This window comes from Monodelphis domestica, chromosome 4 (genome assembly GCF_027887165.1).
Source record: "Monodelphis domestica isolate mMonDom1 chromosome 4, mMonDom1.pri, whole genome shotgun sequence".
NCBI lineage: Eukaryota > Metazoa > Chordata > Mammalia > Didelphimorphia > Didelphidae > Monodelphis > Monodelphis domestica.
In genome coordinates, this window is record NC_077230.1 from 432,577,477 (window position 1) to 432,594,823 (window position 17,347).

At 38.8% G+C, this 17,347-nt stretch overlaps 1 protein-coding gene and 1 pseudogene across 11 annotated transcripts in view; one reads left to right on the forward strand and one right to left on the reverse strand.

The window, feature by feature from the left end:
• Nucleotides 1–9,699, forward strand: part of LOC107648964 (zinc finger protein 345-like) — a 146,932-nt gene extending 137,233 nt beyond the window's left edge. For 10 of the 11 annotated variants that reach the window (XM_056825571.1, XM_056825569.1, XM_056825568.1 and 7 more), the window contains 3 exons: nucleotides 76–202; nucleotides 6,248–6,343; nucleotides 7,176–9,699. In XM_056825571.1, coding sequence (XP_056681549.1) covers nucleotides 76–202; nucleotides 6,248–6,343; nucleotides 7,176–9,115 — 2,163 coding nt within the window. In that variant the 3' untranslated portion in view covers nucleotides 9,116–9,699. Of the gene's footprint in view, nucleotides 1–75; nucleotides 203–1,513; nucleotides 1,623–6,247; nucleotides 6,344–7,175 lie in introns of all 11 variants that reach the window. The other variant, XM_056825578.1, reaches the window with a different exon arrangement.
• Nucleotides 9,700–10,686: 987 nt separating this feature from the next.
• On the reverse strand, nucleotides 10,687–12,284 carry LOC100618377 (SET domain-containing protein 4-like; annotated as a pseudogene).
• Nucleotides 12,285–17,347: the final 5,063 nt, after the last annotated feature.

Consider the following 17,347-nt stretch of genomic DNA (forward strand, 5'->3'; position numbering starts at 1 on the left):
TCCAGACAGTGTGTGAGGGTTGTACTAGATAAATTCTGAAGGTTCATCTCTAAGACTTGTGACTTGCTGTTTTAGGGGTCAATAACATTCCAGGATGTGGCTGTGTACTTTACCCAGGAGGAATGGCGCCTGTTGGACCATTCTCAGAAAGAGCTGTACCTGGAGGTCATGCTGGAGAATGTGCAGAATCTACTCTCTGTGGGTAAGGACCATTTCCTCTGTGAACTCTGAATCTGCCATTAAGGGAACATCTTCATTCCAAGCCAAATGTATAGGATTCTGAGCCTTTGTCAATGATTAACAAAGCAAGAATGCTGATCTCTTCCCTGAGTTCTCCTACTGCCTACTTTTCATTATTAAAAAAAAGTCAAATAAGAATTCAAGTCATTCTGGAGTTGACAAATGGTCAGAGGTTAGGAATAAACAGTTTTCAGATGAAGAAATCAAAGCTGTCACTAATCATAGGAAAAAATGTTTTAAACCTCTTGGGATTAGAGAAATAAATTAATAGAACTCTGAGATACTATCTCAACCCTACCTGATTGGCCAGTAGGACAGTAAAGGAAAGTGAAAAAGGTTGGAGGGGATGTAGCAAATTTGGGACACTTAATGCATTGCTGCTGGAGTTGTGAACTGATCCATCAGATTCTGGAGGGCAATTTGAAAGTACTCCAAACAGATCATAAAATGATGCACCCCTTTTGATCCAGCAATACCACTACTAGGTCTGTACCCTAAAGAGTCCAGAAAAAAAGGGGTAGGGTCTACTTGTAGGAAAATATTTGTAGCTGGTCTTTTAGTTGTGGCAAAGAATCGGCAATTAAAGGAATGTCTGTCAATTGAGGAATGGCTGAAGGAATTGTGGTATGTGATAGAGATGGAATACTATTGTGCTGTGAGAAAGGATGACCAGGATGATTTCAGAAAGAGCTGGAAAGACCTCCTTGAACTGATGCAGAATGAAAAAAAGCAGAACCAGGAGAACATTCTGCACAATAACAGTGATATTGTGGAATGATCAACTGATAGTCTGGGGTATTCTCGGCAATACAATGATCCAGTACAATTTTTTAGTTGTGTCACTGAATTTTCTTAAGAACAGGTACGTAATTTAGAACAATTGAGTCAGATTCTCCAAGCCAGGAAGTTATTTAGGTTTATTGGAAGAAGGCCAAATCCTCCAACAAAGCTGGACTCCTGATTAATATCAGAAGACCCTGTGCATTGGGAGAGACCTTCTTTTATAACCCAAATGTGAAGAGTAAATCAAACTCTCTTTGTCTATCAATCAGCAACTTTTAAGTTAATCAATTAAAAACTTAAGTATCCCTACTTAGTACCTTACCAGTCACAAATCACTTGCTAGAGTGGATGACAACTCCATAGACCACTGCCCCGCCCCTGAGCAGGGCCAGGCAAATTGAAAGACTGTGATTGGTTCCCATGAAGTGGGGAAGGGACAGGAAGTGACATGGGAAAAGGACTATAAAAAGTCTTAAACTTCCTGTCCAAGGGTCTTCTCCTTTGAACTTCTTCTCCTTTGGAGTTCGTCTTTGGAGACTCTGCATTGGTGAGCTGGACTGAAGGAGACTCTTTCCCTGGATCCTGTGTCAACTTGCTGGGTGAGTAGCTGGCCTTCCTTTCCTGGCTTTTGGAAAGATTGGTTCCAGAGATTACTGCCTTGGCTTTGGAGGAGGCTGCATTGGTGGAACCTTAGCTGAAGACACCCCCGGGACTTATGGCTGAGGATTACTGGGAAATTCCATGTGGAGACAGAGTCTTAGGAAAGCCCTGAGAGGACTGAGCCTGGCTTCTCAGGAGAAGGGCTGATAGGATTATTAGAATCTGTCTCTTTATCAACATTATTCCACTTTCATTCTTTCCACCTCTATAAAATTCATTTTGACTTAAGCTGTAATATTTTTAAATCAGCAAACACAATATTACTTGAGAACTTTCATATTAACATAAAACCTAAATTTTAAATTCTTAGACAAAGAAACAGCCAAGTTTTCCATACAAGTTCAAAAATAGTATAAGAAGAATATTCATGTCCTTCAAAGCCTGAAGACCCCAGCTACACTGTTCATTGGTTAGGTCAAGTAGGAAGTAACCTTTATTTGGTGAATGAAATGTTCTGACCATAACCTAAGAGTCATTTGATGGTGTGATCGCAAAAATATGAGTACCAAGACTGTGAATTGCCCAAACTGTAAAGATAATTTTTAGCGTCTTGATTCAAATAAAAAATAAGTGGTCACCATGGGAAAAATTCCCAAATATGAACTACCCAAGTCAGCTGGGTTTTATGGAGATTTTAATTATATAAATTAAGGAATTAAGGAAAGGGAAAGAGACAGAGTAAGGGGAAATAGTAGGAAAAAGGCTAGGGCCTAGGCCAATGGCCTAGGCCTTTTCTCTTTAAGAGAGAAACTAAGTCAGTCTTTAATCACTCACCACAAGATCTTTCCAAGCAAAACTCTAGTGTTCAAAGACCCAGCAGCCTCCTCTGACTCCTGACCTCCAATTCAGCTTCCAAAGCTGAATTAAATCGAACTACTCTTGAACTGGTTCAGACAGCTCCTTTTAAAGAGAAATTTCTCTTGTGTCACCTCCCCTAAATTTTCACGTCTACCAATCACAGTAGACACTTTTCCTAGGACAGCCCATTCTTAGTTTTTAGTTCTCACCTTCTTTGGGTGGATTATATCTTCTGAGTACTTCACACCTCTTTGTTAAGCTTGCCCCTTGCAAGTTGCCTGACCTTTTATTGATTAATTTGACCTTCATAGGTACTTAGCACCCTTTTGTATTAGATCTAAAAATAGACCTAGCTTAAGGGCTTTTGACTCACTATAAGTATGGGTTGGGGACTTTTTCTCATTGTTCCATCAGGAGTTTACAACTTTATCTTCCCCTAAAGTATGCCTAAGTATGGGTGGAGTAATGTTAGAGTTCCCAATACATTCCTGACCAAGTACCTCCATTGTTTAAATGAGGAATAACCTTAACCATAACCATTATCTAAAGATAATGTTCCAAGGTAGAGTCTGAGAAAATTTAAGATTCACAATGGTTTTCAGGGGGAGAAGGGTGCTCTCTGGGCCTACTGCAGATACGGGTGGGTGGTGGTGGATATACCATATCTGATTATGGAACTAAAGTCAAAGCTAGTGATGCATATCCCATCACAAGTTAGGGTGCATGATAGATCAACTCAAAAGGTTGGGACTGACTCTAAGGTCTATGTTAAAGCAGTTTAAAACTTTACTAAAATGTTCAGAAAAAGCTTTGTAAAATCATGACGTATACTACCTATCTTGGAATTACAGTTATGATTATCATTGTATAAGGGGATAGGGGTCTTTTCTCACTCACAGTTGTTGATTTGGGTTTTTGTTTTGAGGTGGTGGTTTTATATGGTTATTCACTTACAAAACTAAACATAACCATCTACATAATTGACCCTATCAATACACAAACTAAGAGAAACCATATGATTATCTCAATAGATGAAGAAAAGACCTTTGACAATATACAACACCCTTTCCTATTAAAAACACTAGAAAATATAGAAATTGAAGGCCCTTTCCTCAGAATAATAAACAGTATTCATTTAAAATCCTCAGCAAGTATCATCTGTAATGGGAATAAGTTAGGGGCCTTCCCCGTAAGATCAAGAGGGAAGCAAGGATGCTCATTATTACCATTATTATTTAATATTGTACTAGAAACACTAGCTATAGCAGTTAGAGAAAAGAAAGAAATTGAAGGGATTAAAGTAGGCAATGAGGAAACTAAATGATATGATGGTATATCTAGGGAACCTGAGAAAATCAACTAAAAAGCTAGTGGAAATAATAATTTTAGCAAAGTTGCAGGATACAAAATAAATACACACAAATCATTAGCATTTCTATTTATTTCCAATAAAAATCAGTAGCAGGGGTTAGAAAGGGAAACTTCATTTAAAATCACTAGGTAGTGCAACATATTTGGGAATCTATCTGACAAACTCAGGAATTATATGAAAACAACTATAAAACACTTTTCACACAAATAAAACTAGATCTAAACAATTGGAAAAACATTAATTTTTCCTGGGGAGGATGAGTTAATATAATAAAAATGACAGTCCTACCTAAACTAATTTACTTATTCAGTGCTATTCCTATCAAACTACCAACAAACCTTTTCTGTAGAATTAGAAAACATTATAACAGTTCATTTAGAAAAACAAAAGATCCAGAATATCAAGGTAACTAATGAAAAAAAAATGTGAAGGATGAATAGCAGTACTAGATCTTAAACTGTACTCTAAAGTGGTGACCATCAACACTGTAATGGTACTGGTTAATAGAAAGAAGGGTGGATCAATGGAATAGACTTTGGTTAAATGACTTCAGCAACATAGTGTTTGTTAAACCCAAAGATCCAAGCTTTTGAGATATGATCTCACCTAACACTGAGTAGATTGACTAATATGACAGTCTAGGAAAATAATAAATGTTGGAGGAGTTGTGGCAAATTTGAGACACTAATGCATTGCTGGTGGAGTTTAGAATTGATGCAGCTATTCTGGATGGCAATTTGGAACTCTGCCCAAAGGGCTTTAAAAGAATGAATACCCTTTGATCCAACCACTACTAGTTTTGTACTGTAAAGAGATAATTAGGAAAAACGTTTTTACACAAATATTCATAGCTGTGCTCTTTGTGGTGGCAAAAAATTGGAAAATGAGAGGGTATCCCTTGATTGGGGAATTGCTTAACAAACTGTGGTATATGATGGTGATGGAATACTACTATGCTATAAGGAATGATGAGCTGGAGGATTTCTGTATGAACTGGGAGAACTTCTAGGAGCTGATGCAGAGTGAAATGAGCAGATCCAAGAGAACATTATGTACAGAAAGTGAAACACTGTGGAATAATACAATGTAATGGACTTTGCTATACAAGAGAATCCAAAAGGGCTTATGAGAAAGAATGCTTTCCATATCCAACCTGTGGGTGTAGAAACACAGAAGAGAAACAAATGACTTATCATTTGTTTATATGGATATATAATTTGGTAATTTGGGTTTTAAAGATTGCTCTATTGCAAAAATGAATAATATGGAAATAAGTATAAGTGATAACATTTGTATAGCCCAGTGAAAATGCTTATGGGAGCCGGGAAGATGGAGGGGAGGGAAAGAAAAATAAATATGAAAACATGGAAGAATATTTTTAAAATAATAAACAAATAAATAAACAAGATAGGGGGCAGCTGGATGGCTCAGTGGATTGAGAGCCAGGCATACAGATGGGAGTGCTATCTGACTTCAGATACTTCCTAGCTGTGTGATCCATGGCAAGTCACTTAACCCCCATTGCCTAGCCCTTACCACTATTCTGGAAGTTAAGGGTTTTAAAAATAAACAATTTGGAAATGAAATTTTAAAAGAAGTATAAAACTGCCTCACAGCCTCTAATTCTGCCTAGTCTAGGAAGTTTATCCTTATTCCTCTTTCATTCTTTCCTCAAATTTCAGGCTACATGATAGGAATGGAAAGGAAGGAAATAAACATTTCAAAATACTTGCTCTGTGTCTGTTCCTGGGTAAAGGAATTCACAATTATCATTAATTTCACAACATTCTCATGAATTTGATATTCTATATATTTTTAAACCCTTTCGTTCCATCTTTATTGATTCCAAGGCAAAATAGTGGTATGGGCTAGGCATTGGGGTATAAGTGATGACCAGGGTCACACAGCTAGGAAGTATCTGAGCCCAGATTTGAATTCAGGACCTCCCATCTCTGAGCCTGATTTTTAATCCATGAGTCACCCAGCTGCCTCCTGAATTTGATATTTATATTGTCCTCAATTCATAGTTGAGGCAACTGAGGCAAACAGAGGTTAAATAACTTGCCCAGGAGCACCCATTTACCATCTCTCTGATGCTGGATTAAATTTGTTCCTCTCACTCCCAAGGTCTGATCTTTTACCCCTTTAACCACCAGGTACCTTTCATTTTTAGATAATGGAGGTTGTGGAATGTGCCTATCCTTCTGATACAAGAAGTAAATAAAGATGGAATTTTCTGATTACAAATGGTTTCCATGATCTCTGCCCTCCTGTAAATGTCCCAACAGTGAATACAACAGAAACCATTCCATAGGCATTATTTGCATGCCCCTTTCCATTAAGAAGGCCGTATTTTAAATTTTTCTCTCCTGAACCCTTCCTTCTTATGCCCAGGGCTTCCAGTTCCTAGAGAAAACTTTATCTCCTGTTTTCAGCAAGGGGAAGCACCATGGCTGTTAGAGCAGAAAGGCCCAAGGAGCTCTTGTCCAGGTGAGTGAGGTGAAAGCAGTTGTTTAAGGACTGTTATTCCAAAAGACTTTTATTTTTTGTAGTAAAGGGAGTGCTAGACTTGGATGCTGACAGACCACCACTGAAGCATGCTATTCATTTCCTGAGAGATGGATGATGGACTCAGTTTGAGTATGAGATATAATATATGGGAGATCATAAAATAAGATGAATGTTTAGTATGTCTGTACTAAATGGCACAATTTATTTGCATCTATCATTGAAAGAAGAAAAGTTATATTCCACTTTAAAAATTGCTGCATAAGAGTTAAAAAGAGTGAAGTTGTTTCTCAGTGTAGCATATAAAATTTACCAATTGAGACCATGGGATACTGCCTCCAAAATGATGAGAACAGAATATCTGGAAGGTTACCTGAGATTCACAAAATTATAATAATAATTGAAGTGCCACTTTTTAGGAAAGATAGAGCAGTGGAGAAACACTGTCTAATACTGTGGACAAAGCATGCTCACACACAGGGTTTGAGTTGTAATCTATCCTCGATTCTTTACTGATGATCTGAGTTGCAAAGTATGATGAGAATCTTGGGTCTGCCTGTGTCCCAGGTCCATTGTGAGGTTTCATTGATTTTATATGTAAAAGTCCCTCTAAAATCATACATCTTGCAGATATGATGAAATGGTATATCCAAAGACTGGTTCTTATTGTTTAAGTTTGAAAATTCCTTTTTTCCTGGGGAAATAGAATAAAAATCAGTTTACTTTCTACCATCAGAGGAAGGAACTTATATTGCTCTGTGTGTGTATGTGTTCTCCTTCCTTCTGTGTTTATATAATTATTTGTTTTCTTCAGAATCAGAGACTACTTTTGAAGTGAAGGAGATGTTTACAAAGCTGAGTCTTTTTGTGGATGGATGTGACCCCCAAAGATGCATGAATGAGGGTGCCTATGACTTCATTGTCAGAAAAATCTGTGACTCTAATATCAAGGTAAATAAAAATCCAAAGAATGATTGTGAATTTGATGAGACTGCAGAAAAATGCAGCCAATATTCACTTCTAAATCAGTATACAAAATTTACCTCAGGAAATGACTGTTGTCAGGATAATGATAATAGCAAATGCTATCCTGAAGAAGGAGGACTTGTTCAGTCACCTGAGAAACCTCTGGAAATGCCCATGTATGAAGGTAACCTAGGGAGAATGGACTTTGGCTGGAGTTTAGACCTCATTAGACATCACAAAAGTAAACATGTAAAAATGGTTTCTGTGAGTGATAAAAGTGGGATACCTTTCCATCATAAGTCTGAGCTTGGTTCATATCGAATAATCCACTCTGGAGAGAAACCTTATGACTGTAAATATTGTGGAAAGGCTTTCACACAGAGGGGCCATCTTGCTGGACATCAGAGAATCCACACTGGAGAGAAACCTTATGAATGTAAACAGTGTGGAAAGACTTTTACATGGAAGATCTCTCTTGCTGCACATCAGAGAATCCACAGTGGAGAGAAACCTTATGAATGTAAACAATGTTGGAAGGCTTTCACATGGAAGGTCTCTCTTGCTGCACATCAGAGAATCCACACTAGAGAGAAACCTTATGAATGTAAACAATGTGGAAAGTCTTTTACATGGAAGGTTTCTCTTTCTGTACATCAGAGAATCCACAGCGGAGAGAAACCTTATGAATGTAAACTATGTGGAAAGGCTTTCACAAGTAGGTACCATCTTGCCAGACATCAGAGAATCCATAGCGGAGAGAAACCTTATGAATGTAAACAGTGTGGAAAGGCTTTTACATGGAAGGTCTCTCTTGCGGCCCATCAGAGAATCCACTCTGGAGAGAAACCTTATGAATGTAAACAGTGTGGAAAGGCTTTCGCAAGTAAGGACCATCTTGCCAGACATCAGACAATCCACACTGGAGAGAAACCTTATGAATGTAAACAATGTGGAAAGGCTTTCACAAGTAGGAATAGTCTTGCCAGACATCAGACAATCCACTCTGGAGAGAAACCTTATGAATGTAAACGTTGTGGAAAGACTTTCACACAAAGGGGCTCTCTTGCTGCACATCAGAGAATCCACTCTGGAGAAAAACCTTATGAATGTAAACAGTGTGGAAAGACTTTCACACAGAGGGGCCATCTTGCCAGACATCAGAGAATCCACACTGGAGAGAAACCTTATAAATGTAAACAATGTGAAAAGGCTTTCACACAGAGGCGCTCTCTTGCTGCACATCAGAGTATCCACACTGGAGAAAAACCTTATAAATGTAAACAGTGTGGAAAGACTTTTACATGGAAGGTCTCTCTTGTTGCACATCAAAGAATCCACACTGGAGAGAAACATTATGAATGTAAACAATGTAGAAAGGCTTTCACATGGAAGGTCTCTCTTGCTGCACATCAAACAATCCACACTGGAGAGGACCCTTATGAATGTAAACAATGTGGAAAGACTTTCACACGAAGGGGCCGTCTTTCTGCACATCAGAGAATCCACTCTGGAGAGAAGCCTTATGAATGTAAACAGTGTGGAAAGACGTTCACACAGAGGGGCAATCTTGCCAGACATCAAACAATACACACTGGAGAGAAACCTTATGAATGTAAACAGTGTGGAAAGGCTTTCACACAGAGGGGCAATCTTACCAGACATCAGAGAATCCACTCTGGAGAGAAACCTTATGAATGTAAACTGTGTGGAAAGGCTTTCACACAGAGGGGCTCTCTTGCTAAGCATCAGACTATCCATTTTGGAGAGAAACCTTTTTGTGTAGAGTGAAAAATTAGTGTGTTATTCTCAAAATAATAGTTATTAATATCTAAGTAAAACTGGTGTCCCTGCTCCTTCCCTCTTCCCCCTCCATCAAGCTCCCTTCTAGAGAAGATTACCCCACCCTCCATCCTTCTCCTTGCAGGACAAAAGCTTTAAAACCTGTGAATATGTGGGCTGTTCTTAGACCCTTAAGTACCCTTTTTTGTCTTAGAAGTCCTTCCCATTGAATCAAAGTCTTCCCCCAGTAGTCAAGTCCAATGGTTGGAACCTCAGCCCCTCCCAGATAGTCCAGTCCTCCAGAACTCCCCTTTTTGTATCTGTCTCCAACTTCCTGATCATTTCTTTAAAATGTTACTTTGCTTGAATGTATCCACTGTAAAGCTATTCAACTTCACATTCCTGTCATTTATTTCTGGATTTCAACCATTGTAAAAATGTTATAATCCCTTCAGAGAGGCTTGATTATATCAACATTCTTCTATAAATAAGGGATTTTTCTGTGAATTTTTGGGATATTTGTCTTAGGTCAATGGCTTGAGATAATGCTCCACATTTTCTTTCTTTCTCTCAATAAAGAATTGCATCTTAAATGATGGTTCCTCCAGTCTCTTTTTAATAATGGTTAAAGGAAAACTTGGAAGTTTTCAAGGTCTCCTCAATTTCCCCCTCACACAATGTGGAAAGGGTTTTACATAGAAGTTCTCTCTTGCTGCACATCAGAGCATCCACATTGAGAGAGAAATTTTATGAATGATATTAATTTGGCTAAGCTTTCACATAAAGCTCCACAGTTGTTACATGGCAGAAAATCTGCATTGGAGAGAAGCCTCATCAGTGAGGCAAATCTTATAGTTGACAATCTTAGCTTATTTGACATAAGAGGGCCCACACTAGAGAGAAACTTTAGGAATATGATGAATGTGGTAAGGTCTTCAGGCTTCAATCATCTCTTATTCCCAACCAAGAATTCCTTTTTGATAGACATTAGTCTTTTTTTTATTTGCAAACCATAAAATATCATTAAAATTCATCACTATAAAAACCATGCATTCTAAAGCAGTCACACACCACAGGGGCAGAGCAAATAACTCTGGGAAAGACAGGTGGTTTCTTAATGCACATTCTTTAGAATATCTGCAGACATTTGAAGAATCCTTAGTTCTTCTACCCACAAATTCTCTACCAAAGTTAGCTGGTATTCCAGGGCTGTTTGTTCATTCTTCATATGGGAAATCTTATGAAGTGCAGCTTTGGTCTCTTCTATGAAATAAGAGTATATTTGGACAAAACCAAACCCTTCTGTTCATTTGTATCTGAAATTACTTCACTAAGAAGCACTTTCTTCCAGCATGTAAATTCCTCTGGTCCAAGACATAACAACTTAAGCTGTGAGCAGTTTCCAAGATGGCCCATGCCATCCAAAAGTTAAATTTTCTGAAAAGCCATGCTATAGAGATCCGTCCTGGAATCTCTATATGATTTTTATCTGTGGGTAATAACCTGAGGAGGAGAAGGGAGACTAAGGAAATGGGTGAATAATAAAGACTCAGAGACAACAAGTTAGAAGAGATGGGGAATGGTGCGAACCCTGATATTATTTCCCACTGAGAATTAATGGGAAATATGAGGAATAAGAAAATACGTGGGGAGTAACAGCTCCTTAATGCCTCCTATGGACAAGAGAGTCCAAGGATTAATAGGAAGCATTGGGGCGACAGCGTCACGAGGATCAACAGGAAAAGTTAGGACAGAGCACTTTGAAGATACAGGGAATTAAGAGTGTAAGAGAAGAGGAGGGAAGAGACAGGAAGCTCGCACATGGTCCCCAGCCTTTATTGGAGACCTCAGGAATGTCAAGTGGGAGGTGATTAATGAGTACGTGACATGACATAGGTTTTTACATTAGTAGCATTGACAATGACGGAATCAAAGAGGAGATTAATCAAACCCGCGCTTTGCAAATGAATGTACTCCAAGCCAGGGCAGCATGGCAGTCAAGGCCCAGCCCAGGAATTTGCCCATCCTTTGCTAGTCCTTTGGACTGTCCCTTTCCATACCATGAACATTAAGTGATCTGACCATGTGTTTGGTAAATGCATATACAGGATACAATATCAATATATCAATCATACTTCCAGACGCTAACATGCCTGGTATGCTACACATGCTCTTTTAAAAGGGAAATTTCCTTATTCATCTATTTGTCCACTGAAGGGGGGTGATCAACAAGGCTATCTATTGCTGCTGGCAACAAATCCATATTCTAAAAGCAGCCAGTAGTTGTCATGAGGACCATCCATAGCACATGAATAGTTCTTCAAATCTTTTGCAATGTGAGGTAGTCCTAATTTCATAACAAGTTTCCTCATTAGATGCTGCTTTTACCCAAACTCTTGGACTGTGATTCAGTAGATCTAAATACGGAGCTAATGCATATACCTCTGGCTCTGCTGAAAGACATTGCTTTTGGGCATGCTTCGTGTACACTGTTCTGACCATGCCTAAAGGAAAGCATCATAGTGAGAAACATGTTTCACATCTTCTGTAAATAAAGACTGCAGAGAAGAAAAGAACAGCTTCTGAACTTGCATTCTCTGTTCTTCAGCCTTCATTTGTAAGGGCCTGGGCAGGAGTCTCACCACTTCAGGTTCTAAACACACAAGACAAGTATAGACTGTTGTTAAGACATCCAGGTAAGGCTTCCAGGGAGATTTGTTTCCTGCATGTTTTTCTGAAATTAAAAAAGGCACAAAGAGCCAGCAAGGGAGATATAGGAGGCATCCACTTAGTAATATAATCTCCCAAGTAGCTTCTAATTACATTAGCCTACAATTAATTATCTGTAGTAAGTAGGAACTCCTCAGGCAATGAAATAATCAGCTCCCCTGGCTGTAAGGATTTTACAACCATCAGTCCTCTTCCTGTATTTGAAAATCTTGTTGGCCTTAGGTTATGATCTGCAAATTTCTTTTTTTTCAGCCATTTCCCAAGTTCTATAAATTCCTGTCTGTGATTCTCACTCTCTTTACTCAACTCTGAGGTTCTAAATGATTTTCTTCTTCTCTGCCTACTCGTTTTCCCTCTTCCTTTCTTCTTCATGATGTAGATATAATTTCCATGTAGTTGCCTCATCAAAGTTTTTGCAAACACGTGAAACTGGAAAACCAAACAGGAAGAGACCCCAGAGGTCCTAAGTGATTACAGTAACCCAGCATCAAAAGACCCCATTTTCCTCTCCTGACCCAATGCTGAAGGGTAATCCTTAAATCTGTCTCTTTCTCCCCATAGCAGAGAGGTTGGGGTCCTCCAGTTTGGAAGCTGAACCTAGGCACACTGGGTCCCTCTCCCTCGGGCTCCTCCCACCCCTCGTGTCCTGTGAGCAAACCCGGAAAGGAGTGATGGGGGATGAGGGGGAGGAAGAGGAAGGAGGAGAGGGAGAAAGGAAAAGGTAGGGAAATAGAGGGTGTAAAGATTAAAATTTAGGGGAGACTGGAGATATATGGAGATGGGTAGAGGCAGGTAGAAATTAGTTTCTCTCTGCAAGGAGTATCATATTTTTTAGAGGTTATTGAAGATTAAGGATTAAAGAAAATACAGGATAAGAAACACGTGTCCAGGCCATAGAGTGGCCTAGACACAACCTCACCTACATTATGAAGAAAAGCCAGGCCTGCCCCAAAACGGAAGTCCAAGAGTCCCAAGAGAGCCCTCAAAAGCCTTTGAATCAGCTTAAATACCTTCGTGATCTCGGCCCAGGTGAGATTACAAGGCATTCTGGGGAAGTGGAGCAAAGGCTCATGGGGATTGTAGTCCTGTATTCGAGACTATTTTTTACAAGGGGAAGGAGAGTACTCATTACTTTCTTAAATGAAATAAGACATTGAAATGGAGAGTTCAGAGCTTGTTGAATATGAGAAAATGGCTTCTGAACAGACCAATTCCATATGGATTCCCTGTAGGAAGGTTTTCAGCCAGAGATCATATCTCTTACTTCATTCATATCAGAGGATTCATAGTGTAAATAAACCTAATCCGCGTATTCGTGTTGTATGTATTTTCCACAGGAGAAGAGTGATCACTATTATTTAGATAAATGTAAATTTTAATAAGTCTGAGGCACCACCCCATACCAATTAGACTGGCCATTATCCCAGAAAAGAAAAGTGACAAAAATTGGAGATGTGAGAAAATCAAGATACTAATCAACTATTAGAGAAGTTGTGAACTCATCCTACCATTCTGGAGAGAGCAATTTGGAACTATGTCAAAAGGGCATTAAGGGACAAAAAGGAAAAGGACCTATATGCATTTTTAAAAAATCACTTAAAGCTGCTTTTTTTTGTGATGAGGAAAGAATTGGAAAGTAAGTGGAAGCTCATCAATTCAGAAATGGCTGAGTAAATCTGGCCTCAGACATTTCCCAGCTGTGTGACCCTGGGCAAGTCACTTGACCCCCATTGCCTAGCCCTTACCACTCTTTCTGCCTTGGAGCCAATACACAGTATTGACTCCAAGACAGAAGGTGAGGGTTTTAAAAAAAAAGAAATGGCTGAGTAAATGGTGGCCTATGATTGTAACGGAATACTATTGTTTTATAATTAATGAAGACAAGGAGGAGCTCAGAAAATCCTGGAAAGTCTTGAGAACTGATCCAGACTGAATTTTTCAGCACCAGGAGGACATTGTGACAGCAATATTGTTTGTGAAACAATTGTGAATTGAGTGGTTTTCAACAATACAATGATCCAAAACAATCCCAAGAGACTCCTATTAAAACATTTCATCGGTTTTCAAATAACTTAGGGAGTCTGAAACTAGACCAAAGATAAATATTTTCACTTTTTGATTTTTTCTATTATTTTTGTTTCAGTTTAGTCCTATAGGAGGAGCAATATGGAAAAATGTTTTATGTGATTGCACATTGTAAGTGTGAAACCCTCTACCCCCTTTTATTATTATTATAATATTAGCTTTTTGGTTATTTTAATAACACAACCATTACTGTTTGAGTTAATAACTAAATAATATAGTTTGCTAAGAAAATATATAGCTTACAGTGGTATAAAATCTTGCTGACAAACACTTTGAGCTTAAACCTGTAATCCAAAAGGTTCTACCAAGCCCACTACACTCTGCTGGGTGTTAGCTCAGGATAGTCAGTAGAGAAGTGGAGGGCTTCTTTGGGTGTAAGCTCAAGACAGTCAGAAGGGAAGGGGAAGGCTGCTCCTGGGTCCAAATATCAGTCATTCAACTACTGACTCCCAGTATTTCATAATAATTGTCAGCGGAGAAACAATTAGACCCCAACCCCTCATTGCAGAGGCCTTGAAAAGGCCAACCATAATATCAGACCTGGGCTACCATCCAAAGTGATTACTTCTTGTACTTTCCAACTTATTTAGCACTTGCCTCATTGGTTAGGACCTACCTTTGTGCAGCATTTGTATATCCATTTTATTTTAATTTTTGACTGTATCCCTTTGTCACTGTGTCATCAGAATTCTCTCCATTTAAAAAAGCTATCTCCTATCTCCTTAGGCTCAGGGTATTTGGTCTTGATCTTGACCAGAGTCTGGTTTTATTGTGACACTGGCCTCCTCTCAACAAACCTATTTAGCTTGGAGTTTTGTAATGGTGTGAAATGCAAAATCTATGTAAGATTGCTTAACATCTCTTGGACATGGGGGAGAAAATCCAAGACTCAAATTTTTTTAAAAGTTGGATATTGTTTTTACACACAATTGTCAAAAAACAAAATATAAAATGATGGAAGAGAAGAGTTGTGTGAGAATAGTGAACAATAATGGTCTTTCTGGAATGAAGGGTTATAAAGGGAATAATTACAGGAGAGGCTTCACCTTGAACTCATCCATACACTGGATAGCTTATGATGGAGATAAGAATCAGTGTCTTCAATTCGCCAGGAAAGGTATTTTGTTGAAGCACAAACTTCATAGACTGTCCCACAAAGGAGCCCTCATTAAACGTCAGATTTCATACTGTGCAAAAAATACTACAATAATAAGGACTTTTACTCTGAAATCCTAATGCTTGTCATTCTTCCTCACTATTTGTTGGTGTTCATTTATTACAATTTTTTTAGCCATTCCCTAGTTATTTGGCACTGTGAATCTTAAAAATGCTCAGAAGATTTGATTAAGCTATTCTACATTTTTAACAATGGAGGTACTTGATCAGAAATGTATTGGGAACTTTAAAATTGCTCCACCCTACTCAGACAGTGCCTTAGAGGAAGATAAAATTGCAAACTCCTAATTGAACAATGAAAAGTCCCCAACTCATACTTATAGTGAAGCCAAAACCTTAAGCTAGGTGGTTTATTTTTAGATCTAATACTAAAAGGTGCTAAGTACCTATAAAGGTTAATCACTAAAAGGTCAAGCAACTTACAAAAGGCAAGCTTAACAAAAGGGGTGTGAAGTTTTAACCTAACCAGAGAAGGTGAGAACCAAAGAAGATGAGAACTAAGAATGGGCAGTCCTGGGGAAAAGTGTCTACTGTGATGGTAGATGTGAAAAATTAGGAGAGGTGACATAAGAGAAAATTTCTTTAAAAGGAGAATTCAGTTCAGTTTGGAGTTAGTTCAGTTTGGAAATTGAATTGGAGTTGGAGTTCAGGAGTTCAGTGGAGGACTGGAGCTTCCTTGAGACGATCTTGTGGTGAGTGATAAAGACTGACTCGCTCTCCCTTAGGCTCAGGCCTAGGCCATTTGGCCTAGGCCCTTTCTGCAATTTTCTCTTTATTTCTCTCTCTCTCTCTCCTTCCCTTAATTCCTCCATTTATATTAATTAAAATCTCCATAAAACCAAGCTGACTTGGGTATTTTCATATTTGGGAATTTTCCCATGGTGACCACTTAATTTTAGATTTAAAATCAAGACACTAAAAAATTATGTCTACAGTTTGGCCAAAACCTTTACAGTTTTGGCAATTCACAGTCTTGGCAAACCACATTTTCATGGTTACAGCACTTACTTGTTTCCTGTTTTGGGTTTTTTTGTTGTTGTTGTTGTTTATTTGCTAGCATATATAGATCTTACCAAAGAAACAAAAAAAGAGTGCATGGGGAAGATGTGGAAAGGATAGGGAACCTAACCCCTAAAGTAGTGGAAAAAAATCTGCATAGCTTTATTCAAGTTGCATTTATGCCTGTTTTTATTAGGTTAGATGAGCTGATGGTCTTGAAAATTTCTTGTCCTCTGGCTGTTTCGAATTACAACCCTAGCAGAAAAGCTTTAAGGAATTAATTCTGTTGGTGCCAGAGTAATCAAGCCTAGGCAGGATTTTTCACCAGGAGGGGAAACTGGGTATGAAAGAATGAAGCCTGTAATTAGGGCAGCATATCCAAATTCACCACAAAAATCCTCTCAGACCAAGAGTAAAATATTGCCACAAAACAAATATAGGAGTGAAAGAATGAAAGGAGATAGAGTGAAATAACCTTCAAAAAGAGAAAAACCTCAAAAGTAGGCAGAAGCCATTTGGGGAATTGATGTGAGAGGGGAGCAGAGCTAGCAGGAGGCATAGCAGCAAGTGAAGAGGAATACAAGAGCAAACCACATCCCATACCCACACACTGTCACATCTGCCCTCACTGGTTCAGAACTTAAGCTCTACTTAGCAGGAAGACCCTGAGATCCTGCTGGGGTAAACAGTGTCCAAGTCAATTCACACCCTTTGAAATGTCAAACCTGTGGAGAACACCGGAATCCCAGCCCAGGGCAATCTGGGCTGAAAGGGGCTGATCCTTGTGGGCCCAGAGCAAAGCTAGGAATCCCAGTCTGGGCTTCAGATGAGGACATAATCCACAGTTTGGGGTGAGGACACAGTTCACAATGGGAGCCTCCCTGGAATCTTTTTGCCCAAAACTAAGGATGTAGCTCCAGGACAGGGCAATCGAAGGTGTGCCTGATTGAATCAAGAATTCATTGAGAGCCAAAACTTGAGCCTAAGCCTGGGGCTAGAATTTGATCAGCACCTGATGTGATCAAGTTCAGACTGAGATCAAAAGCTTACATCCAAGCCTAAAGAAAGTCTTTAAGTTGCAGGATACAAAATAAACCTGCATAAGTCATCAGCATTTCTATATATTTCCAACACTGCAGCAGCAGGAATTAAAAAGAGAAATCCCATTCAAAATCACCTTAGACAATATAAAATACTTAGGAATCTATCTGCCAAGACAAACACAGGAACTATATAAACACAAGTACAAAA